General features: G+C 37.5%; 1 protein-coding gene across 2 annotated transcripts; it reads right to left on the bottom strand.

Moving 5' to 3' along the window:
* Positions 1-15,275: 15,275 nt before the first annotated feature.
* Positions 15,276-26,376, bottom strand: LOC128229040 (glycoprotein-N-acetylgalactosamine 3-beta-galactosyltransferase 1-like). 2 transcript variants are annotated; one of them, XM_052940686.1, is made up of 4 exons: positions 26,266-26,376; positions 18,385-18,636; positions 16,111-16,769; positions 15,276-15,731 (listed from the first exon to the last, which is right to left on the bottom strand). In XM_052940686.1, exons 2-4 carry the CDS (start codon positions 18,629-18,631, stop codon positions 15,588-15,590), a joined length of 1,050 nt encoding a protein of 349 aa, XP_052796646.1. In that variant the 5' UTR covers positions 18,632-18,636; positions 26,266-26,376; the 3' UTR covers positions 15,276-15,587. The 2 variants fall into 2 exon arrangements, with proteins under 2 accessions (XP_052796646.1, XP_052796654.1); XM_052940694.1 differs by having other exon boundaries at positions 26,270-26,359.
* Positions 26,377-27,108: the final 732 nt, after the last annotated feature.

The following is a 27,108-nucleotide window of genomic DNA, read 5'->3' as shown; positions in this document are numbered from 1 at the left end:
CTTTTTTTATTTTTTTTGTCGTGGAACGAGCCAATTTTTTGCGAAAGTCCATGGAAACCAGTTATATTTATAAGACTCCTGACAAAAAATTAGATCGGTGAATGTTATATTTAAGTTTAAAATGAAGTTTTATTCATTTTTCTTAAATCTTTAGTAACGGTTTAAGCCATAAAACAATTTCGAACTGAAAGAAGATGTAAAAATGGTATATCCGTGGGAATGCAGCTTTAAATAGACCAAAATGTTCGTGGACAAATTTTCTAAACGATCTTTTATGACAAACTTTAGGGACAAGTCTTATCCTTGCTTCCTTGCTTCCTTCCTTCCTTGCTTCCTTGCTTCCTTCCTTCCTTCCTTCCTTCCTTCCTTCCTTCCTTCCTTCCTTCCTTCCTTCCTTCCTTCCTTCCTTCCTTCCTTCCTTCCTTCCTTCCTTCCTTCCTTCCTTCCTTCCTTCCTTCCTTCCTTCCTTCCTTCCTTCATTCATTCATTCATTCATTCATTCATTCATTCATTCATTCATTCATTCCGCTCTTCCGCCCTTCCTTCCTTCCGCCCTCCTTCCTTCCTCCCTTCCTTTTGCCTTCCTTCCTTCCTTCCGCCCTTCGGCTTCCGCCCTACTTTCCATCCTTCTTTCCTCCCACCCGTCCTTTTATCGCCCGCCTTCCTTCCACCCGCCCTTTCTTCCGCTCGCCCTTCCTTCTTTTTGCCTGCCCTTCTGTACGCCCTTCCTCCCCTTCCTTCCTTCCTTCCTTGCTTCCGCCCTTCTCTCCTTCCGCCCTTAATTCTTTCCACCCTTCTTTCCTTCCATCCCTTCCTTTCAATCTCTTCCTTAATTCTGCCCCTTCTTTCACCCCTTCATTCCTTCCTTCTGGCCTTTTTCTTCCTTCTGCCCATTTTTTCTGCCTCTTTTCACCGCCCTTTCTTCAGTCATTCCGTCCCTCCCTTCTTTTCGCTCCAATCTCCGACTCTAAGTTCCTTCCTTCCACCCTTTATTCTATCAGATCCATTCCTACACCCCTTCCTTACCTCCGCTCTTTCCGGCATCCTTCCTTAATTCCGTCCCTTTCCTTCCCCTTCCATCCTAAGATCCTTTCACCGATTCTTTCCTACCGCCCATTCCGCCCGACCTTCTCTCTCTCACGTCCCGTCCGTTCTTACGTTCGTTCGCTCGTTCGTGCGTTCGTTCGTCCCATCGTTTGTTCATTCATTCGTTCGTTCGCCCGTTTCTCCATTCATTCATTCGTTAGTTCGTTCGTTCGTTCGTTCGCTCGCTCGCTCGCTCGCTCGTTCATTCATTCATTCATTCATTCATTCATTCATTCATTCATTCATTCATTCATTCATTCATTCATCTCAAGTTACGGGGTTGCTCTAACGAAAACAGTATAAAGCAGATACATGTTGCTACATTTTAGTAGCACATGCAATTCATACCATCACAGCGATTTGAGCAATGTTGCACAGCTTTATTTGCAGCCAAGACAAAACATACATGTAGGTGTGAAGGCCGATTTCTTAAATCCCTTATTGGCAAAGGCTTTTAAAATTACCGAAAATAAATGAAATATTTGATGTCACTTGTCTAATAGCCAGTTATTGTAAAATTACGGGTACTTTTTAAAGTACCGGACGATAATTCCCTAAATGACATATGGTGCGTAAACAATAGTGTCCGTTGTCATCAAATTCACATCTCTGGCAGTATGGGCCTTTGTTGTAAAAGCAATACTTGAATACAAAAGTTTATACACAACAACAGAGTTGTAGGCAAAATGTTTTTTTTTATTCTATTTAATCAACTGTTTTTTTTTTCGAATATTCGAATATCGATTTTGACATTCTAATACGAAACGTTTGATCGAATATTCGAATATTCGTTTGCATTCCTATTTTTTATACGATAAAAGCAAATGTGTGTTTCCTTATTCACACACAGACCAATACCGCCCATACTCCATGCGTTTACATGACATATCAATGACATTAAAGTCACCATGTTAATAGCAACATCAATAACTACTGGTGTGATGTTTCCAAGCGAACACAATCAAGCTGCGTGTGGTGTACACTTTATGAACAATGAAAAGAGAATAGATACTTCACGAACAGATGTTGTCAAGGCTTCAGAGATTTAGAAATTTTAACAATTTCTTTTTTCACAATAAGGTCATACCAATTATCTGCATAGCTGCATGTATATGATTGAACTTGACCTGGATGCTTGAAAAAAATATAATTGACTCTTTAACATGGTGCATTAATTTAAGAAATTGAATTTGTTACTTTAACTTAAAGCTGCACTCTCACAGATTGAACGTTTTGACAAGTTCTTTTTATTTTTTGCCTTGGGACAAGCCAATTTTTGCAAAAATCCATGGAAACCAGTGATACAAGATTGCTGACAAAAATTAGATTTTTATATTTAAGTTCAAAAATTAATGTTTTATGCATGCGTTAGTAACGGTTTAAGCCATAAAACATTGATTTTAGAACGGAAATATGCAAATCTGCGATCTGATCTTTTGTCAGCAATCTTTTATCATTGGTTTGCAGATATTTACGCAAAAAATTCCTCTTTCCATGACAAAAAAAAAGTTGTAAAAACGGTAAATCTGTGAGAGTGCAGCTTTAAATAGCTTTCATCATTGTTTACAAAAGGTATATCAAACGAAATTCCGAAGTATGCCGAATCTTTTGCTAGTAGATTTGAACTGCCCGAACTGATTTCCCGAAACATACCGAGTAGTTACGATTGATCGCCAGCTTTAGTATTAATTGACAATTATATAACCCCATGTGTATTTTTAGATTTTATAGAATGTTGAAATATCGTCGGCAAATCATGATTAATAGTTGTTTATCACATGCTTACCCCTGTTTTCCATGTAATATACCCATTACGAATATTTTTATCTTACACATGTGTAAGATAACATATCAGACATTTCTATTGGCTAGACTAATCACACGCGACCTAGATATCCCTCCGCATTGATTGTAAACAAAATGGTTTAAACAAATACTTACCTCAATAATGAAGCGGTAGGACTTCTGGGAGACAAATGGCTAACGAATCATAGTGCCAGAAAGCATCTTGTTCGAAAACTTTCTGATAACAATGTTCCGCCAACCAGATAATGCAGAAATATCCAATCAGTCAACAAATACAGCCACATTAGTGACAAACAACACGAGAACATTTCAAACATCTCCATCTTAACAGGCAATATGCGACCAATACCATAAATTTGCTTGCAAGTTTAATCAGCTGTCGGTTACCAAAACACAAATACGAATTCCGCAGCACAGGTTTCTCATCACACGTACGTTCCAAGACGGTAAGAACAGCTTGTTCTCTGGAAACATTCTTGATGGAACTTTTTCAACATCAACATTCATGCAGTGCAGAGTAAGGCTACGTCATAATCATCTGCATGTTGTGAAAATCCATGTACACTAAGAAAACGCTTCAAAGTCATCGTAGAAAGCGACAGCGAATAACTTTTAAATCCGTGCACACAGTAAAACTTGACAGACCGATGTAGGTCACATAAACCGCGTAAAGCATGTACTCTCAGTGTGACGTCATCAAATTGTGTACTTATTGTGTTTTAATGGTTAAAATTGTTCGTTATTCATGTTGTTGGATATTTTACTACACATTTTTATACTTATGACTTGTTCAGCGCTTTATCAGAATTAAAACTTGATAACTGCTAGCTGTTTTTGTCATTTTCATTTGGAACTATTTATATGGCGCATCGTTGACATTCCACTCAGTGTACTTTGGCTGTCAAACAATGGGTTTAGAAAGTGGAACGTGGAACTAAATTGGTAATAAAAACACCGTTTTAAGCATGTGATAAAAAAGATCTGACACTCGTTGTCATTTTATACAAGATTTTTTATTAAACTCGTCCATGAAAGTTGTTAGTAAGCTCGCCAGAGGCTCGCTTACTAACAAATTTCATGAACTCGTTTAATAAAATCTTGTATTAAATGACAACTCGTGTCAGATCCTATATTTATATTGTGTCCCATGACGTGATAAGCAGCACATAAAATGTTGTATTTTTTTCATTTTCAGGATCAAGACTGATTTACCCAGCTGAGGCCACATGCCACTATTTAAAGTTAGGCAGGGGCAGCTGTTGGGATCTGAATCATACATTCAAGTCTCTGTGTTAGGTATTTTTCACTGATTCATCAAATGTCTTTTAAAAATACATCTTTATACAGACAAATACGTCCTACATGTATACACTTTTTTTTCTTATACACTTTAATTGTCTTTGCTGTTTAAAGAGTTTATTTCAATTTAATATGTGACCTACTGCACAAATTGCTATGTGCACCTGTCGGAGTTCGAACTCACGAACTCTCGTTCTGCAAGCGGACACTCTACCGCGTCGTTATAAAAGCTAGCTCTGTAGCGAGACAGTATAAGTGCCGCTATATACACATCGAATACCCGGTTACTAATATGTTGACATAGTTCCATATACGCAGACCAGCATTTTAAAGATGTTTCTAACTTAATTTTACTGCAGGTTCAAAATATCAAAATCTACTTACCAGACAGGGGAAAATTGGAAACGAAAACGCCGACATTAAACCATACCTTATTTAGAGATTAATATATGGCGGACCCGAGTAATTGACTAATGACAACTTGGCCTGAGTTACTCCATCCTCGGCATCCAAGCGTATCATAGGTTCTGATACGCTAAGGTGGCGAGGATTGAGTTACCCATACCTCTTTGACGCATATTTATTCTACTACAGTATATATATATATATATATATATTTTAAAGTTTACCTCAAGTATTACTATAAAACTCATAAAGCAGGATCTAGAGCTTTAAATTTCAAGTACCCAGCATTTGTTAGGTGCGTTTTGTTTGCAGAATATTTGCATTAACAGTAATAAGAACTAGCTTAATTGAAACGGCTTTGGAAACAGGGCCGCGGATTCCCTCATATGCGAGCCGGTCTAAATTTTCAGGATTTTCAAGACTGAGATTTTAGGAACCACAGTAGGCGCTGCTCACTTCCATGCGTATATGTACCTTCTTGATGGCATGTTGGAACCAGGACCGAGAGGCGCGATCAACCATGGACAGATCAGCGAAAACCAGAACAGCCTGCAGCGGAAGGGACTTGGTACGAGACACTACCCTGTTTATCGGCAGCCAAGGAAATGCACTGGTCTTGCTGTTGCTCGTATCTGAATTTCCTCATAACATTATTATGGCTTTATAAGTTTGTAAAGATTTCTTTCTTTTATGTCAAATAAACTGTGTAACAACTGCTTAGTTTTCATGAAAAGCTCATTGTTGACATTGTTTACCTGTTCAAGTTAACAAGCGAGACAATTGTGTATATACTATATTATAAGGGGTGTTGGGTGTGTGTGTGTGTGGGGGGGGGGGGGTGGAGCCGATCACATCGATGCATGGCGAGGAAGAGACGGAGCCAGGTGAGGTAGACAAGGACTTGGAAGATAGTGAGGGACCCACCGTGTGACAGAACACATAGTCTTTGCTCGGAAACTCCTGCACAGGCCAAAACCTTTGAGATGTGTAGAATTTCTGATGTCTATGAACGGTCCACCAGCAAGTACGCCCCGCTGCACCAAGTTGAGCAAGCTTGAAAGGCCTAGTTTAAGCCTTCTATAAGTGACCCCCCCCCCCAAATCGGTGTATAGTACACAAACTCGGTGTATTGATCTTAATCTAACTGTTTGGTGCCTTCCTATCAGGTCTCCAATCTGAGTATCCTGCTGTGCAGTTTTGGAGGTTTCATTATAATATTGGACCCTAAATGGCCCTAAGCCAATAAACCAATATACAGGATTTTGGTCCCTACTGTGACACCAGTGCAATTAGCAGAAGATGCACAGCAGGGGATTATCATGCCAAACATTCCTTAAACTAGGCCTTTAACGGGGAGTTTCAAGAACATCAAGACTTTTCATGAAGCCGTATACGTATCCCCGTCGTGCACAATGTCAGTACAATGTTTTAATACTTTTGTTTAAACATTTTTAACAATCCACCTTTTATCTATTTTTTATTATTTATGCAAATAATTACTGAATTAAATAAGGTGTTATAAAACTTAAACAGGATTTTTGTTGTCTAGTGTTTAAAAGGGCAACGGAGGGTTCTGCACACTTCCCTTTTTTTGAAAACACCCTTCCACCCTCATTTGGATCTGATGGTGTTGCTTTCTGATGGTTTTTATATTTTTAAAAGCTTATCGCATGAATATGACTACATACAGCAGTTGAACAAGCAATTGCTCATTGTTCGGCGCACGTTTCTAATAAATATGGTTGAAACAAATAGAAAACAATGTTTATACTCATCGAATTGAGGACGTTTTTTTATCCCAAACAATGAACCAGGAAACTTGGACGCACCTGACATTACTGCCTTGTTAAATAAAGAGATCCGATGCAGCTGTTCCTTTTTTACCAACTAGCGGTAAATAGGCAGCTACATGCACTTACAACACTGACAGAGCCACAAGCTGTTTAAAAGGTCATATTTTCTTACGTAATGTTCTGTTTCTTCGCGTTTTGTAGGGCCATACATCGACATTTGATAATAAAAAAGGTCATATTACATAATGCATGATATATTATTACGTGCTGTCTAACATGACAATAAGATAGACATATAATACATTAAAAACATCAAAGTACTTTATTAACGAGTAATTTAAGCCACAATGTTCGATTTTCGGGCACATGGGCGTCGAGATAAATCGTATAAGCGTGTGTCTCGAATAATACTTCATCCTATGGGGGGAAAATATCATACTATTCACATTCCTACACCTTGTTTGGTCTTTTCCATGTGTCCGCGTCGCTATACGCGTGCTCTGTTCGCCTGCGCTAAAACGAACCAGTTGACATTTAGATTGGCCTTTTCCATGTGTCCGCGTCGCTATGCGCGTCCTCTGTTCGCCTGCGTTAAACCGAACCAGTAGACATTATTTTTCAAGTGTCAGCGTCGCTATGCGTTCCTCTGTTCGCATACGTTAAACCGAACCAGTTGACATCTTGTTTGGTATTTTCCATGTGCCTGCGTCGCTATGCGCGTCCTCTGGTCGCCTGCGTTGAACTGAACCAGTTGACCTCTTGGAACCCGGTTGGCTCGAACTTCCAGAAACCGGCAAAATTACCTCGAGCCTCGGGCAATTCGAGCCAAACGGGAATGCTTACATTCAGTAGAAAGAAATCGGTCCATTACATCCATTACGAGCACCGAGGAAACCGAGCCAAGCGAGTTCGAGTAATCAGGGTTCGACTGTTTTCCATAATTCCGCGTCCGCGATTGATATGTATTCGGTCTCACGCGGGCACATGGGTGATTTGGTTTGGCTTGAAATGAAATTGAAATACTCTGTTCTTTTGAACAGTCGTTGCATCATTTTACGTACCTTATTATGTCCGTCTTTGCGGGTTTTAAACAGTAAAGTTATTAATATGATATGTTTCAAAGCCACCATATGTCTCATTTTGCCGTAGCATTATTATTATATGTAAAAAGGGTTCGAAATTATATTTTGTCCAATGATTTTTTTTTCAAATGTGCCGTTATTGATTTTTATCAATGAATCGATATATTTAAACAAAGGCTTGGTCAGTAGTCTGCGAGACTCAAAGCCGATTTATCATCTTCATAAAATACAGATATTATTATATGCTTTACAACAAAATCATGTCTAGTTTGGATATTGGAAAGTGAAATAAATTACACCAAAACGTACACAGCGTCAATTTACGTCATTTCCGCGATAAGGTAGACGACCTACATCCGGTTTAAGAACATGACGTTAGCAGGGAGTTCTCACAGTAAACAGAAGAAGCCAGAGGTTGAACAGGAAACGGTCCTGCCAGAACCACCACCAGACGATGATGACAAGGACAACAGCAAAGACAACATTCCCGAATTTAACGAACAAGAATCGGAGAAGTCACCGATTGATACTATTTCAGATTCGTCGAAGACTGACAAAACTGTTGGGAATAATAACTTTATTACGTCAACGCTAAATGAAAATGAGGTCGTTATGGCTGAAGCATATTTACAGGTATTCCTTACCCGGATGACCGGTAAGTCCTGTTCCCAGGTATATGACGTCATCAAAGAAACCGGATGTCAACTCACTTTTCATAAGACTGGAACTTTTCTCGAGAAGGAAGAGACAAACACTTACTTGTATATCATGGTCGCGGGAAGGGTTCAAATATTGACAGCGTCCGGATTTGTCATACGGGAAATGCGTGCCGGTGAAATTTTAGGAGACCTTTCATCCATATTCAACTTGCCAGTTACAGCTACGATAAAAGTGTACGCATCGACTGTTCTCATTTCAATTCAAGGTTGCGGTGTACAAAAACTATTTAAAAATACATCACTGAATATGGCCAACTGGATAATCGGCAGGAATTTCTTACCAACTCACAAAGCCATGCACGTGGGTCTGGTGTATCGTCGGATGACGCTTCACGCCCTCCAAAAGGTTCCACTCTTCAACGAGTGGCCTGACATTCTTCTCAAGAAGTTGATTATGTCGTCTGGCAATGGTCATGTCCGAATGTTTCCCGCCAATTCTTACCTCATCGTTAAAGGAGACCCTATGACGTCACTTCTGGTCATTATTCACGGGACTGTTGAATATATTATCGAAGGGAACGAGGCCCTCAAGATTGTAAAAGTCGAGTCAAATGAATTACCGCTAATTTATACCGAAGTTGGAGTTTTTGTGCAGAAAAAGACGTCACCGGTATCAATCAGAGCACGAGACATCTGTCACGTGATTTGCATAAAAAGAGAGCTGATTTATCAAATGGTGGAAAATACTTCAAACTCGGAGACGCTTGTTTGTGAAAAATCTCGCCTGCGTCATTTAGCGTTCAAACAAATGTGCAGACAACTTGGGGAACATAAATCGCTTGTACATTTGGAGCTAGTTTGTTACGACCTGAAGAAATCGGAGATGTACAAGCAGCTGAGCTTATGGGAAATCAGCGAAAAAGTTGTGCAAGGAGAGCTAGATGAATTAGAAGACAAACACCCCGTGCTTGAGCCATACGACTTTAAGGATGTAGAATCAGTTCTGGTCATCATCGGGGAGGTGTGCTTACAAACAAACGAGACCTTCCTGATACCGGAACTCGACCGTGACCATGGCGACCAAGGAATAAAGAGTCCCGAGCCTATTTCAGGGTCCGGTGAAGTCAACAAAGATGCGCCAAAAGAAACCATAATTTTCAGGACTGGCGCTGTATTACCGTTCACAGCAGATATGCGGCTAGGAAAGGTATCGCTTGTTACCCGGGAAGGTGCCCTTGTATTGAAACTGAAGAGACAGGTCGTGGCTCGGGAATCAAACAGTGCTGATGACTTGAAGCTCGTCTGACCCTGATATACACATATGGACATAAATGTGTGGACATGTATATTGTTCACTAGACAAGACGTGCCCAATAGTGTTTTTATATCGAACATGCATGTAGAAATGTTTCATACATGTCAGGCCATAACTGCATGTACTGTAGTGCAGAATCGTACAAATTAAAGTATTATGATAATTTGCACATTTGATTTGTTAGGGTTTTATCTGCATGAGGATTCGCCCTAGAATGTTCATATGTCAAACGTTTTGAAAAGACGATTGTTCGTCCTTTATTTAAACTATTCACAGTTGAACACGGGGACCCAAAAAATAATTTCGGACTAGCGATTTTGGATTAAAGATTAAAAATTTAGTTAAACAAAGATGGAGTAAAATCAGGACCGAAGACTTATTTCGAAATAGCGATAATTTCAAATAAATGGTGTTCGGAATAGCGGTGTTCAACTGTATAATTTTATTACTTGCCATGCAGTATATTTCAATTGAACTTAATGGAATTGACGAGCACCAGGGGAATGTGTGTGACGCATACATAACTATTTTTGCCTTTCGCTTCACAACTTAAACAATAATCGAAATAAGTGAAATAAACAGTTTTTTGCTTTGCCTGAACAATTTACAAAAGTACACACATAGCATAACAATATGCTTAAATGCGTTTACTGCACCTACGCTGTGTTGTGTGCGTGTGTGTGTGTGTGTGTGTGTGTGTGCGTGCGTGCGTGTGCACGTGCGTGCGTGCGTGCGTGCGTGCGTGCGTGCGTTAAGAATGAAGTATCAAGTGCTTTTATTTGTTGTTCAGTCAATATCTAGATACAACGTTCGGCTGACCCGATGTATTCCTATACGCCTGTCAGATAAACGGTATCCCCATCCTTGGCACTTATCATTCTCTATAGGTAAAATACAACTAAATAAATTCCCTGTATATTTTATAGACAATTGACCGATTAACACGCGAAATAACACTGATTTCTAGTGCTTTACTACCCACAACATGAAGAAAAAGTATTAATCATTAAGCGAGGTTTGAAAAAAAATATGTTTCTAATACCAATCGGAACACATCGGCAATTCCCTATCGAAACACCCTCGGATGTATGCCGATTCTTCAATCGAAGTAGTACGTAAAATCTTGATTTATATTATTAATTAAATGTAGTGTTTTAGCTTGTATTTGTATATATAAGTTTAAATTGTTTGCCAGTTAAGTGTATTATTGCAAACATAATTAAGTTTCCCAAGAGTTAGTCATTAAGTTGAAATGCTAAATTAAATTTACTACGCGATCTACTTGCAGCGTAGATAAAGTATACCGATTTTTGACATTGTAAACAGTCCATATACATCCGAGGTTGTTTCGATAGAAAATGGCATAGGAGTTCCGAATGGTTTCATATAAGAAAAAAATAAATTAGTTGAACGTAACCACTGTGTATTTGATAAAGTGACAAAATCCGGCGTTAGTGTACAAACGTAATGCGGTGATAAGTAAACAAAAAAGTAGAGCATATAGATCCAGCATGCCCAGTCTGCTTAGAAATCACAAACGATTCCCCTTCAAAACCTATAACTTGGAAATTAGCAAATGGTCTGAGATGGTAAAACCATGCTTTGATTCACTGTCATGTGTTAATTTAACTAATAATTTAAAGAAATAAGGCATGTCACAATACATAGGGGATATTATGATAGGACGCTTTGCTGATGTTCTGTATCACGTCGAGTTCCGTGTGTAAACACCGAACGAGACGTGATACAGAACACCAGGAAAGCGTATTATCGTAATATTCCGTTTATTATATACCTGCACATTTAACTATTCCTTTGTGTTGTTCGGTTTTAATTTGATTTAAATTTACCGCCATCTGTCAAATGCGCGTATGAATTCGAATGCGTTTTTTAGTTTTGTGTAATGAAGTAAATGGAGGCTATTAAGCGAAACGAAGTCAGAAGTTACAGAATTCACTTTATTGAGCAAAAAAAACAACAATAATAGTTTCTGTTTTAGCAAAATCAACAAATTGCTTATACGAGAACAATTAGTAAATGCCACAGCACAAAAGAACAACAACAAAAAACGGTACTTATTTTACGAGTATATATTAATCGTCATTTCATGCAGACGGTAACCAGGGGGTCCAACGTGAAATGTGTTCGCCGAATTTTAAGTGAGGGAAATTGTGTGAAGCCGGATAAAACGGCGGCGTTGAAAGGAATTTCGGTGTTTCAAGGATGTATTTTCACCTGGTAAGTAAGTTATATCACCTTTCTCGCAATATAATTACGCCTACCCGGAGACCACACGTGTAAGCTTCTCTCGTTTTTTTAACCTATGTTTCTAGAGGCCTTTACAAAAAAGTTATTGAATGTATAAGCTGAACGATTGATTGTTAACAAAGTGAAAATAGAAAAATGCGTGACTTTAAACTGTGTTTTCGGCCCAAGTTTACCATTCTTGTACCTGTTTTAGCTATTTGTTATTGAATATTTGCATTATTTATCTTTTCGACCGCTACTGCACTTACATGGGTATTATACGGCCGATTTTTTCATGTTTAAACACCTTTTATGTTGGGCTTAAAACAAAAACTACTTTTTTTCTTCACCACTTTAAATGAAACAAAGGGCAGTCCATGCGACTTAAAAAGCCCCACCTTCGTTTTACTGAAATAAACAATCTTTCTTCTTTATTTTATGCATAAAAGGGATACAAAATGACCTTGAATTGCATTCTTTTTAAATCGCGCCAAATTGTATACGAACGTATCGTCATTTTGGAAATAACGTTAAAATGTGTCTCATTCCTGTGTACGCGCTGAAGTTTGATTTGGAAGAGAGAACGGGCTAAGTCTAAACTGTTTGAAAAGGTAAAAAAATGAATTTTATTTCACTGATAAATCTCTATAAACCAGCGTTAAGCATTTAATTAAAACATTTTCGAAACATTTAAAAACATTGACACGCATGGAAGAAAGAACTAAACATGCTTTCTAAAATTTGAAAAAGAAAGAAAAATAGCAGAATAAAATATGACGTAATTAACGGTAATGCATTTATCTTTCTTTTACAAAAAGCTTTAATATATGCTTAAAAGACACATTTAAAATATGCAGGGGAACGGAACAGTTTCAGACCATAACATAACAGACGGAACGTTCCTTTAGAACAGAATTGAAATGCATGATAAATTTAAAATCAGATTCTAAATCACATGCATGCATATTTCCAATGCCACAAGCCTAAATTGTACTGGATGTAGTGTCTTAAATATACCTTTAACACCTATCTTACTTAAGTCTTTCACCAAACAACAGATATAGGCATCATCAACAATCATGTTACCTTCCTCCGTCATTCTTCATACATATCGTGGGAAAATTGACAGACAAAATCATTTTTATATCGATATGCATGATCAGGCAGAGGAGACAACTCCTCTTCCAATGAAATATCATGTAATAATTTATTACTCTTCAATAACCATGTATTGCCATTTGTCTCCGAAGTCGCTGTTTTAAAATTTATAGTGATCAGGCGGACCGAGTTCAGCTCCAGCTTTCGCCAGACTACCTTTCCTAGTCATATTCCCGCATAGGTACCATGCGGAACCAATGAAACTGCCTCATTTTTTATTTATGACTTCCAGATTTTCCGACCCAATATATATGCAAAAAGCTACAGAAACATGCTCAGAAGCAAACGCCAAAGACATAGAACACAAATTCACAAACAAGAAACATAGAACAGCACAAAACTACAAACAGCACAGTGCATACATACTATAATATATATATATATATATATATATATATATATATATATATATATATATATAGTTGGTATGTTTATCAAGAATTGTTAGGTACCGCCTTGGAATGGTCAGTAAAATGTAAATTTACTAGCGGTTTAAACCAGTTTATGTGCATAAACCTCACTCTTATCCCAACAATTTTTAATAAAGATAAAACGCAAAAGGTAAATCTTATCAAAGTATGCATTAACTTGAGGAAACTTATCAATAAAACAAATAATAATAATAAACGAAAAGGTAAACCCCAAGTACTTCAATGATTAGAGATCCCAACTCTATCTGCAGATAGATCGCCCACGGTACACAACGAAGAGGTCGACAGTCGACAGCGTACGTGGTAGAGCGCCATAAGCGACTGTGTAGGACTTTTAATGCTCTCTAACCTTAACCGCGTGTTTCGAGTATTCAAATTATCAAAACACTTGTTACATGAAAACAAATTTCAAAACAAGGCTCTAAGAATTATTTCACTTCCTGATTCTTGAAAATATGTGCACAAATGACAATTCTAAAGCCATTTAAAGGTTGATTAAATTTTGGACGATTGTTTTTGTTTCAATATGTCTCCCGCTTAAAAGAAACTCATTTATACTGGGCAAGAAATGCTGAATTTCATCGTAAATGACAGTGAAAGTGCTGATCCAAAGTTTGAATTTGATTTGGTCATGTCTGACGGGAATCTGGGTAACAGTTACAGTGAAAAGACAGTTTGCAATCAGTCATCTGCACCTGATACACATATATTTAATGATTTATGCATGTTTGTTTTTATTTTGCTACTGATTAAAGTATAGTGTTTATTTAATTAATATGCAATGCATGTATGTTAATAGAAAAATAAAGTTTGGCTCAGAAATGAGAACCACTGGTATTCCTGCATCTTCAATTTTTTTCTTGTGTTATCATCAAACTGTATCAGTTATGCATAGTACATATGCAAAACTGTATACTACACTGACCATTTATAGATAATATTGCAAATTCCTCAGACGCAGCAGATTTTAAAATTCCTGTCCCTGTGAGAAAACGAGGGCGTGCATGTGGTGGAGGCATTGGTCGCGGTTGAGCCAATGGTCGTGGATAGTTCGAGGACGCTAAACATAGACCTGACTGACATAACTGTGTGCTTTATGCCATGCCATGAGCTTTACCATTCTTCACTCAAAAAAATTCAACAAGCCGAACCTAGAATTGTCTATAACTTGTAAATATTAGTCAAAAAGGAAAAACGATCGTGTCAGACTGTGTGATTGAAAAAAAATTGAATCACACTTTGTGTTGTAAATAAGTATTTGTAGATTTTTTCAATGATCAAGTGTATATATAACCTATATATGGATATTATTCAAATGTAAAATATTTAAGCTGATTGTTTTTTCTATTAAAGAAATATTATATTTTTTTTTGTATTTTCTTGAAATATTTTTGTTTGCTATATATGAAAGTTTACCCAATCAGTATTTGCAGTACAGTTGTTTTTGTATATATGTTTCTGTTTTCTATTACATGCCCAAATTTGAACAAGATATTTAAAGAAATGGAATTGATGTGTAAAATAGGTAGACGTTAAGTTCTGAGAAAGCCTGCAATAAACCTAGCGCTGGCTCGAAATTTCTGTGACATATTCGGTGCCGAAACGGTTAACAGTACGGTGTAGATTTTTTATAAATTCTCTACCGGAACTAAAATGGCTACCAACGCCAATCGTGTACTCATTGCAAGAGTGATAGTTTATTGCAAATACTTATATTCATTTTCTAATTTTCAAGTCACCTTGTCTAGTCATTTCCATGGCATGTGATATGACAAAGTTTTTTAACAGATAATTATTTTTAACCAAGTTTTCCAAAGGAAATTGGAAACCTCGGTTATAAGATTGTTGTATGTCGTTGGGCAGGCAGGTGGCTGTGACCATTGTCACTCTTGTGTCCAGGCTTTAACTTAGCCATGCAAAGGGTTTTTTGAAATACCTTTGCAAAAATGTTAAGCAACTATAAAAGTGTGGTTTTGAATTATGTTTTATTTATTAAATAGCTTTTGTAATTCAAAACAAATATTTGTATAAAATGATCTTGTAGTGTAATCATTCTTTCCCTCGGATGTTTTCCTTGTACTATTTACAATATTATTGTTTAGTTAATAAGTGAATAAACTGGAGTAAAAGTATCTAAGTGTTCGTTCTTCGCTCGCTCGCTCCTCCTTTTTTGCTAAATGCAAAACAAATATTTGTATTGTTATTTCGCCATTATTTTTTGGAAAAAAATCCGACGAACAACTTATCAATTTGGTGAGGTCTATTCTAAACATTATTTTACTTTGACTACTACGTCATTTCCGGTTTTACGTCATTTCCTGATTTAAATCTTGATTTCCAAAATGAATACCGTACGGTCTAAAATGGTAAGTAAAATATTCCAGTTCGTACATCCTGGCCGGGGGAACGTAGTGGAAGCTTATTGCATAGTCGGAGATGCTCGCCCGACCCTGAAAGGGTAAAAGTAAATAATTATTTAGGATAAATTGCACCGCTTTATCAAGGTTTTGAATACGACGTCAGATTTATATGAATACGAGCACTTTATTCCGGAGCAAAAAAGGGACAAAATGATTCGGTGTTATGAAAGCAACTAGTATGCTTTAAACAGAGTACTTATTTTATAATAAATAGTAGAAAAGATTCTTTATCCACACAGAGAAAATAACAGTTTTCTGTACAATCAATGTACATAAGGTTAGGAGTCAAATATGATTTATGAGGTACGAACAGTACAAATTGATCGCTAAATGTCAGACAGACGTGACACTTTCTATTTTATATGAAGCTACGAGTCAATGAAATGAGTAACTAACTGCATTTACTCACACTTTGGCCTCCGTGCGCGTCAAGTAGATGATACCACCTTGGATAGTTGCCCATCAAATGTGTAGCCGTGTCAAAACAATGGAATCGACTCCGACCGAACCGGTCAGTGGAGTTGCCGACTTTAACCCCCAAGTTCTGCATACACTTGCCAAACTCCGCGTCCTCAGCTCCGCCATCTTGGCGGCACATGGATGCGTTCGTTCCGTGAGCACCAAATCTTTTTAGCGCCTCCTTACTAATTATGTACCCCGCGCCTCCGCTAAAGTATTCTTGTTTAACACTTACCTTAAAATGGTGACCGAAAAAAATTGGCGAGTCTTTATTCTGACCCGAGAGGAAATAGCGTAAGTTTTCTAAAATAGTGTAAGTGTCGTCATCGGCTTTCATAAACCAATCAGCGTCATCGAAATGGTGGTCGAACACATATTGGAATGCTTTCATAGTTTTACCAGTCAAATGCTCGCGACCCTCGGGAACATCAATTCCCACCGTAGGAAAACTGTCATTAGTCACTGAACTTATAAAAATAAGCTTGTTACATCTATGGCCCCACGTGGCACGCACATGTACGGCTTTTTTCTCCAGATTCTGTGGATTAGTCATTACCCAGCGTAAAACCCGTATTTGATCGTACAGTTCTTTGGCCTCTCTGTTGTCGTCTGAAAATGTTTCGTGTTTAATTAAAGAATATATTAAAAGGAAGTTGACACAAACTATTCCAGAAATATAGATGCCCATCATTTGTATGTTACGATGTTGAAACAGATGAATTAAATAGATGTTCACACACACATTTTTCCTTCTATTTTCCTATAAAAAATACCTACGCTGCATCGAAACCTATATATGCCGAGGAGTCGAGCAATATAGTCGGTCCCAAGTACACAAATTATGCACAAAACCTTTTGGCTCCCTCGAGGTAATAATTTCACCCTTTTTCCCGAACGCGTGTTCCAAAATAAACAAACAATTACTGGGTGTTAGAACTTTCGCAAGTTATAAAAATGGCAATGACAGTTGAAAGGCAACTTGATAAGGTGTGAAAACCCGTTTATCACTGTATACGCATGACCGATAGTAGTTGATAAGGGCATTTGAGAAGATAATTATGAGAAGTTAATGACAAGAAGTTAATTGTGAGAAATGTAAATGAGTAATAAAGATATGAATAAACACTACCAACATCGGACTCTCTAAAAATAATTCCTTCTTGTTACTTTACTTTGCTATATGGCAGTTTTGTAAAAATAAAAAAATATATTTATTCATTTACTGATATTTTTTTTAATCGGTGTCTTAGTAAACAGTCGGTTTGACGACTTCAAACTTAAAATACACTGAAAGATATTTCCATAACAGACTGGAAAATTGAAATTCCGGTCGTTCGATACATCGGTTCCCTTGAGGTCTCAACTCGGTCCTCGGCGTTCTCGAGCGATCGCAGTTCGCAGTAATGCCATTATGTGCAAAACGAATGCCTGCTTGAAAAATCCTTATATATTTTGATGATTTTATGTAGCATAATGACGATGATGATGACTATTATGACAATGAAGATGATGGCGACTGTGTTGGTGACAATGACAACGACTATCATGATATTGGTGTAGCTGGGTTGATGAAGATGATAATGATGATGTTGATGGTAATGATGATGGTGGTAGTGATGATGATGATGCTGAAGATGATGCTGATGATGAGGTTGTTGTTGGTGATGCTGCTGCTGCTGTTGTTGTTGTTGTCGAGGATGATGATGATGATGATGATGATGATGATGATGATGATGATGATGATGATGATGATGATGATGATGATGATGATGATGATGAGAAGGAGGAGGAGGAATAGGAAGAGGAGAAGGAGAAGAGAGAGGGAGGAGAGGAGGATGAGAAGGAGGGGGATTGTGAAAAAGAAAAGAAATATTTTTATGATATTGGACGACGACGACATCGACGACAATTACTACCACTACTACTATTGCTACTACTACTACTACTACTACTACTACTACTACTACTACTACTACTACTACTACTACTACTACTACTACTACTACTACTACTACTATTACTACTACTACTACTACTACTACTACTACTACTACTACCACTACCACTACCACTACCACTACCACCACCACCACCACCACGAAGATGATGATGATGATGATGATGATGATGATGATGATGATGATGATGATGATGATGATGATGATGATGATGATGATGGTGATTATGATGATACGGGTAGTAAATCCGTAAACACATTACTTACCATGATGCGAATGCGCGTCCTGAAACTGTACAGGGCGGATGATTTTCTGTATCTTATCAAGATCCTCGTGAGTAAGAAACGAGTCTCTTGGAACCTCGACCCTGGGTCCGTCCTCGCTGATGGTCATGTGTTTCACGCTGGCTGATAACCCAAGTGTCCCTGGGCTTGCGAAGTATGTGATTCCCATGTAGGCAATAACCAGACCCACGGACAGCCCAAGCACGAAGTTAAAAGTCCCTGTCTTCATCTTGTCTGCAAACGCACAGAAGATATTCGTAGTTTCAGTGTTTAAAGCAGTTAATATTAGTATTTTATGTGACATCGTACAGGTTATAAGAAAGGTGTTGCGAAACGCTGCAAGTATGCTGACGTGTATTAGTGTGGATCACGTTTTGAGGGCTACGTCATCTAGTAATGTTGAAGTAAAAATAATAAAGTCTATATCTGATACGATTTCAAATTTGAGATAAATGTAATTGTCATACAGCAGCATCATGTAGATCAAATTTATTACAAGCAAGGCAAACTATGCGAGTCTCACCGAGTCATCCTCGGCACCCCAGCGTACTCATTACTTATCATATAGGTTATGAATACGCTGGGGTGCCGAGGATGCACTAAGTCTACCAGTACAAACGTGTTTAGTGGGCGGTATTCATGGTCTTGCTCACGGTACACAGAAACTCAACATGCTAAATTATTCGGTGAAAATTTGCTATGCAGGATTTAAATAGAAAAAAAAGTATTCATTACTCAATGGCATGCGGGGCGTGTGGTGGTTGGGCGGTAATATCTTCAGTACACATTGAAGAGACATTTAATAAACGATATTACAACTTGTACTTGTACGGGTAGCCACACGCATATGTGCAGACACGGGTTGTGTTTTGCAAGTCTGGAAATGAGAACATATTACTAGAGGCGTTAGGCCCCTAGAACGCGTTTCTATCCGTAACCATATACTTTTAAGGGACAAAAGCCAGATGATACGATTACAAGGAAAAGAAGCATACACATTTCATGGCTTCCGCAATAATGGACATAGCGAAAAAGTAGATGCGAAACAACGTAGACACAGAGGCCGACAGATCAATATCGGTGATGAAATTGTTCGAAGGATTTTTTTTAAAGAGATTAACTCTGCTGAAAATGACACCGAGTCGCTTAAATGCTTATTGACAGTTAAGTTTGTAACTGTAAAACGATCACATGACCTGCAGACACTTTTTAAATTAGGAAACCATTATGCGATATTTTCAAACATGGAAACTCAGCTAAGAAGGCGATATGATTGTTGTGTTTATTCTTTTAAGCATGTAAGATGATGTAATATTGATCCAGATAAGCCCGTATTGACAGTTCTAGGCTTGTTTTGAGGAAATACTGTATTTTTCTATTTTGGGACCATCTGTTGCCTTGTCTATTGAGTTGCTTAACGATTACATATAACATTTATCAATTTTCGATATAATCGTGATTCATGTTCGCAAAGTTTATTGACAAGTGTTACATTTTGACGCCGTTAAGTACTCGTTTAGAATTATAGAAGTTCTGGGATCGGATCCTGATTTATCTAAACTTTTTCAAATGTTTTTCGTTACAAAAAGATTTTAAAATAACAATTTTTTGTCTATAAAATGGTTTATATTTGATTACTTCACCACCGCAGTTTATAAGCCTTTAACTATTGTCTTTCAGAAAATAACTGATTAAGCCAAAAATATACACATATTCTAGCTAACCTTGTCAGAACTGAATAGGATACTAGACATTTAAATTTAAATTATAACCTACTTTACTTTTTACTACTACGTCGAAGTTTGCTTCTGCTGAAAACAAACGTTACGTTAAAGTCTTAAGATTCTAAATATTATGTTCTTACTTTTAATTACTTAAGTCCCTTACAACAGGATTAAGCTAAGCTCACTAATATTTTTCTAGAATATGCGTTATATTTATTTCTTTAAGAGTTTTTAGAAGTTATACAGGAAATATCCTTATGACAAGCGCAATAAACCATTTTCATTTATCAAAATCGATTTTAAGTATGTAATTTGGCTAACAGTCGAAATTTTCTATTTCGAGCTCTGTTATCTCGATCCTCCGGTTAAGTCGAATAATTTCGGTTTCGATATACATATTTTTAATTTCGGTTAAATCGAACGTTCGTTATCATTAAGTATTTCCGAAGGTCCCAATGACTTCGAGTGTTTTGACTGTATATGTTTTACCATAACACGTTTTATCACGTACTCACGTAAACAATATTTGTTTAGAATGTGTTAGAAAATTCTTTGTGGTCCTAAGCAGAAGTCTAAGAGGAAACAAGATATGTTTTACGATAAATGTATAATGTATAGGGTTTTTTTTAAATATAATCAATATCCCGTTGAAAGGCACAATGACCAAGGACAGCAGCCTAAAATCTAACCAATATCCCAATGAAAGGCGCTAGGACTAAGAACAGTAGCCTAAAATCTAACCAATACCACATTGAAATGCACTGGGACCAAGGACAGTAACCTTAAATCTAACCAATATCCCATTGAAATGCACTAGGACCAAGGACAGTTACCTTAAATCTAACCAATATCCCGTTGAAAGGCACAAGGACCAAGTACAGTAGCACAAAATCTAGCCAATGACATGTCGAAAGACACAAGGACCAAGGACAGTAGCACAAAATATAACCTATGACCTGTCGAAAGGCACAAGGACCAAAGATAGAAGCCTAAAATCTAACCAATGTCCTGTCCTAAAGCCCAGGACAAAGGACAGTAGCACACAATCTAACCAATGACCTGTCGAAAGGCACAAGGAATAAGAAGAACAGTAGCCTAAAATCTAACATTTATCCTGTCAAATGGCACAAGGACCAAGGACAGTAGCACAACATCTAATAAATGACCTGTCGAAAGGCACAAGGACCAAGGACAGTAGGCTAAATCTTAACTTATGTCCTGTTGCAATGCCTAGGACCAAAAACAGCAGCCTCTATCTTTAATTATGTCTTATTGAAAGGCACTAGGATCAATGACAATTGCCAAAAAGCTAACCAATATCCTTTTGAAAGGCGCCGGAATCAAAGCCAGTAGCCCAAATTCTAACTGATATCGTGTTCAAAGGCACAGGGACAGAAGTACCAATGACAGAAGCTTAAAATCAAACCTAAATAAGTTGTAATGCACTAGGACCAAGGACAGTAGCCTAAAATCTAACCGATGGCCTTCCAAAAGAAACTATGAACAAGGCTTGTAGCCTAAAGTCTAACCAATATCCTGTACAAAGTCACTAGGACCAAGGCCAACAACCTAACATCTAACCAATATACCGTGGAAAATGTGCTAGGACCAAGGGCAGTAGCCTAAAATCTAACCAATATCCCATCGAAAGTCACAAAAACCAAGGCCAGCAGCCTAAAATCTACCCAATATCTCATTGAAAGGCACTAAGACCAAGGACATTCGCCTAAAATCTAATCAATAACCCATTGCAAAGCACTAGGGCCAAAGAGAGAAACCTTAAATATACCCAATATACCGTTGAAAGGCGCTAGGACCGAGGACTGTAGCCTAAAATCTATCCAATATCCCATCGAAAGTCACTAGGACCAAGGCTTACAGCCTAAAATCTATCTAATATCCCATTGAAAGGCGCTAGGACCAAGGAAATTTACCTATAATCTAACCAATAACCCATTGCAAGGCACTAGAACCAAGGAGAGCTGCCTAAAATCTAACCAATATGCCATTGAAAGGCACAAGGTCCAAGGACAGAGACCTAAAATATATCCAATATCCCATTGAAAGGCGCTAGGACTAAGGACATTTGCCTAAAATCTAACCAATATCCCATTGAAATGCACTAGGGCCAAGTACAGTTGGCTTAAATCTAACCAATATTCCATTGAAATGCACTAGGACCCAGGACACTAACCAATATCCCTATGAAAGGCACAAGGTCCAAGGACAGAAGCCTAAAATCTTACCAAAACCCTTTTGAAATGTACTAGGACCAAGGGCAGTAGGCTTAAATCTAACCAATATCCCACTGAAAGGCACTAGGACCGAGGACAGTTGCCTAAAACTAACCAATGTTCTGAAAGGCACTAGGACCAAGAACATATGCCTAAGATTTTACCAATGGTCTGAAAGGCATTAGGACCAAGGACAGTAGCCTAAAATCCAAACAATGTTCTGAAAGGCACTCGGACCAAGGTCAGTGGCTCTAATCTAAGCAATATTCCATTGAAAGGCACTTGGACCAAGGACTGTTGCCTCAAATCTAACCAATATCCCTTTGAAAGGCACTAGGACCAAGGACAGTAGCCTAAAATCTAACCAATATCCCATCGAAAGTCACTAGGACCAAGGCTTACAGCCTAAAATCTATCTAATATCCCATTGAAAGGCGCTAGGACCAAGGAAATTTACCTATAATCTAACCAATAACCCATTGCAAGGCACTAGAACCAAGGAGAGTTGCCTAAAATCTAACCAATATGCCATTGAAAGGCACAAGGTCCAAGGACAGAGGCCTAAAATCTATCCAATATCCCATTGAAAGGCGCTAGGACTAAGGACATTTGCCTAAAATCTAACCAATATCCCATTGAAATGCACTAGGGCCAAGTACAGTTGGCTTAAATCTAACCAATATTCCATTGAAATGCACTAGGACCCAGGACACTAACCAATATCCATATGAAAGGCACAAGGTCCAAGGACAGAAGCCTAAAATCTTACCAAAACCCTTTTGAAATGTACTAGGACCAAGGGCAGTAGGCTTAAATCTAACCAATATCCCACTGAAAGGCACTAGGACCGAGGACAGTTGCCTAAAACTAACCAATGTTCTGAAAGGCACTAGGACCAAGAACATTTGCCTAAGATTTTACCAATGGTCTGAAAGGCATTAGGACCAAGGACAGTAGCCTTAAATCCAAACAATGTTCTGAAAGGCACTATGACCAAGGACAGTGGTCTCTAATCTAAGCAATATCCCATTGAAAGGCGGGAGGACCAATGACATTTGCCTATAATCTAACCAATAACCCAATGCAAGGCACTAGGACCAAGGACAGTTGCCAAAAACCTAACCAATATACCATTGAAAGGCACAAGGTCCAAGGACAGAAACCTAAAATCTACCCAATATCCCATTGAAAGGCGCTAGGACCAAGGACATTTGCCTAAAATCTAACCAATATCCCATTGAAAGTGACTAGGACCAAGGCCAACAGCCTAAAATCTAACCAATTTCCCATTGAAATGCACCAGGGCCAAGTACAGTTGGCTTAAATCTAACCAATATTCCATTCAAATGCACTAGAACCAAGGACAGTAGGCTTAACTCTAACAATATCCCTATGAAAGGCACATGGTCCAAGGACAGAAGCCTTAAATCTTTCCAATACCCTATTGAAATGCACTAGGACCAAGGGCAGTGGGCTTAAATCTAACAAATACCCTGTTGAAAGGCACTAGGACCAAGGACAGAAGCCTAAAATCTAACCAACATCCCATTGAAAGGCGCTAGGAGCAAGGACAGAAGCCTAAAATCAAACCAATGTTCTGAAAGGCACTAGGACCAAGAACAAATGCCTAAGATCTTACCAATGGTTTGACATGCATTAGGACCAAGGACAGTAGCCTAAAATCTAACCAATTTTCTGAAAGGCGCTAGGACCAAGGGCAGTGGTCTCTAATCTAAGCAATATTCCATTGAAATGCACTAGGACCAAGGACTGTAGCCTCAAATCTAACCAATATCCCATTGAAAGGCACTAGGACCAAGGACAGTTACCTAAAATATAACCAATATCCTGTCGAAAGCCCATGGATCAAGGCCAACAGCCTAAAATCAAACCAATAACCCGTTGAAAGGCACATGGGCCAAGGTCAGTTTTCTTGAATCTAACCAATGCCCTGTTGAAACGCACAAGGATCACGGACAGTTGCCAATGTAACCAATTTTCTGTGGAAATGTACAAGAATCAAGGCCAATACTCTAAATTCTAACTGATATCCTGTTTAAAGGAATTAGCACCAAAAACAATAACATAAACTCTAACCAATATCATGTTTTAGGCAAAAGAACTAAAAACAGTAGCCTAAAATCTGATAACCTGTCGAAAGGCACTAAGACCAAGAACAGTAGCCTAAAATCTAACTGATATCGTGTTATCAGGAACAAGGATCAAGGACAGTTGCCTACAATATAACCAAATTTTTGCCGATGTGCACAAGGATCAACACCAGCAGTCTAAATTCTAACTGATATCTTGTTAAATGGAACTAGAACCAAAGACAGAACTTATCCTAAAACTAACACATATCATGTTTTAAGGCAATAGAACTAAGGACAGTAGCCTAAAATCTAACTGATATCATGTCTAGGCACTAGGACCAAGATCAGTTTAAAGGTACATGGATGAAGGCCAAACAAACACAAAGCAAATTTGGCAACACTTGACAACACACATTATAAAAATAACTCGACCTTTTTAATACCCAATTCAATATGCATTATCACAACGGGGACCCTTTTGAAACACGATTTGGAGTTGTTATTGTAATTTTGAATCTGTATAAACTAGGGATGCAAACGAATGGCAAAATTCATATTCGAATATTCGGAAATTCTTTCGAACGAATATTCGAATATTTGATTACCACACTAAATCTTTTAAAAGTTGTAGTAAACTATTATATTGTTCGCTAAAGTAATAGCCGGGGCATTTTAGTTCTACTTTGTCGTAACCACTACGCGCGACATACCCTGAATTTCACCATATGAGCCTCTAAAATTCCTCTTTTCAGAAAGACAAAAAGTAATACATAATGAACAAAGAAAAAAAACAAAAACTTTTAATTTATATTCCGCGGCCTTCATATTTGTAAACAACGTAAACTTAGATGGAATTCTGGTCAAATGGCTTTATACGCCAATGGAGGGTCTTTCCGTAGGACCAGCAGCCTCGTTCTGGGATTGACCTCTACTAAAAAAAACTATGGAAAAACCAAACCAACTCGGGAACTAGTTTATTCCTTAATTGGAAGAGGCATTTAAATGTACCGAAAATAACCGGACTTTTGTGTCAATTGTCTTACAGACAGTTATTGTAAAATTACGGGGACCTTTTATAGTACCCTACGATATGTCCCTAAATGACATATGACGCGTGTATAGTGTATTGTCATTACATTCACACCTCTGGTATTATGGGGCAATCGTTGTAAAAAAAAAGACAAACGAATTTTTTAACACAACAATTGAGTTGTAGGCAAAATATGTATTCAACAACAAAACATCGAATACTCGAATACCGATTTTGACATTTGAATACCAAACGTTTGATCGAATATTCGAATATTCGCTTGCATCCCTAGTATAAACGTCCAAAATGGCACCACAGTTTGTTTTTTGCTGTTTTTGTGTTCATTTTAATACGGGCTATAGTTCAATTTACAGAAATATGTTGCGAAAACAAATGAAAGTGTAACACTCAGACTCAGTTTACGACTAAAACCCACTAAGATCTTTATTGAAACCGACCCCAGAAATTTCCAGTAAGTCTTAATCCCATGGACGTGACTCCGCAACTCAACCCGCGGTCGGGCAAAATATAACAAAGTTCTTATAATTAGCGACTAGTATTTGATAATTATGATTCTTATATTTAGCGAATAGTATTTCGTACTTATCATTCCTATATTTAGCGAATAGTATTTGATTACTACCATTCTAATATTTTGCGAATAGTATTTAATAATGATTATTCCATTCTGATATTTAGCGAATAGTATTTGAATATTATCATTCTTACTGAAAACATTTGTGTTCACAAGCAATAGTCCTTACTATTAAGTATATACTTACCTACATTTAATCCCAGTGCAATGTCACGTTAAATCCAAACTTTCCTTCACTTAAAACAATGTTATACTTTGCTGGAAGACATAATTGTTTTTTGTACAAATTATTGCCGCTTTCAAACTGATTCACGGAAAAGGAGTTATTAAGAACGCCATATGCTGCACAATTTTTCAAATAAGAGCATTATGATTATGCTTATCATTAATTCTTTGTTTACAGAGAGAAATGTGAGTGCGATCATTTGCTTTTCATGTTATTGGTGTATATTACTTTTTTATAGTTTTATCAGTTGGGGTTCATTGATTGTTGAGATATGATATTTTAAAGTATACCACCCTCACGATATTATAGCTATTTCGTAGCACAGCGCTAAATTGAAAAATAGTTTATTTCCGTATTTATTTACTTAAAACACTGCACATTGACTTTCCTTTTATGCTTATATAATATCCGAGTCAGAAAAAATAAATCAGACATTGCGTTTATGCTTTTTATTTGAAATATCAAACAAATAGTTAGATTGCTAACATGAATTGAAAAAATACACATGACCTGTGTTAAGAACATCGTAAAACACAACTATCTTTTGTTAAAAAAATAAACAGCATATCGTATATAACAGTTCTATGTGACAATAATTCAAGTTGTTAATTGAACTCAGGTTTTTAAAAATACAGCGATGCTTAATAAATCTAAATTTAAATGTCCCGTTCACTATACCTACTTGTCCGGTTCATTACACTGTCATTTCCATAACGTACAAAGCTTCTTATAGCAAAACCTGTACGGTTAAGAATATTAACTTATTTCAATTGAAGATGATGACATATCTATTAAAAAAGTCTA

The sequence above is a fragment of the Mya arenaria genome, chromosome 1, assembly GCF_026914265.1.
Source record: "Mya arenaria isolate MELC-2E11 chromosome 1, ASM2691426v1".
NCBI classification, from domain to species: Eukaryota; Metazoa; Mollusca; class Bivalvia; order Myida; family Myidae; genus Mya; species Mya arenaria.
Note: the sequence above shows the minus strand (reverse complement) of the source record. Positions and strands in the feature narration are given on the sequence as shown.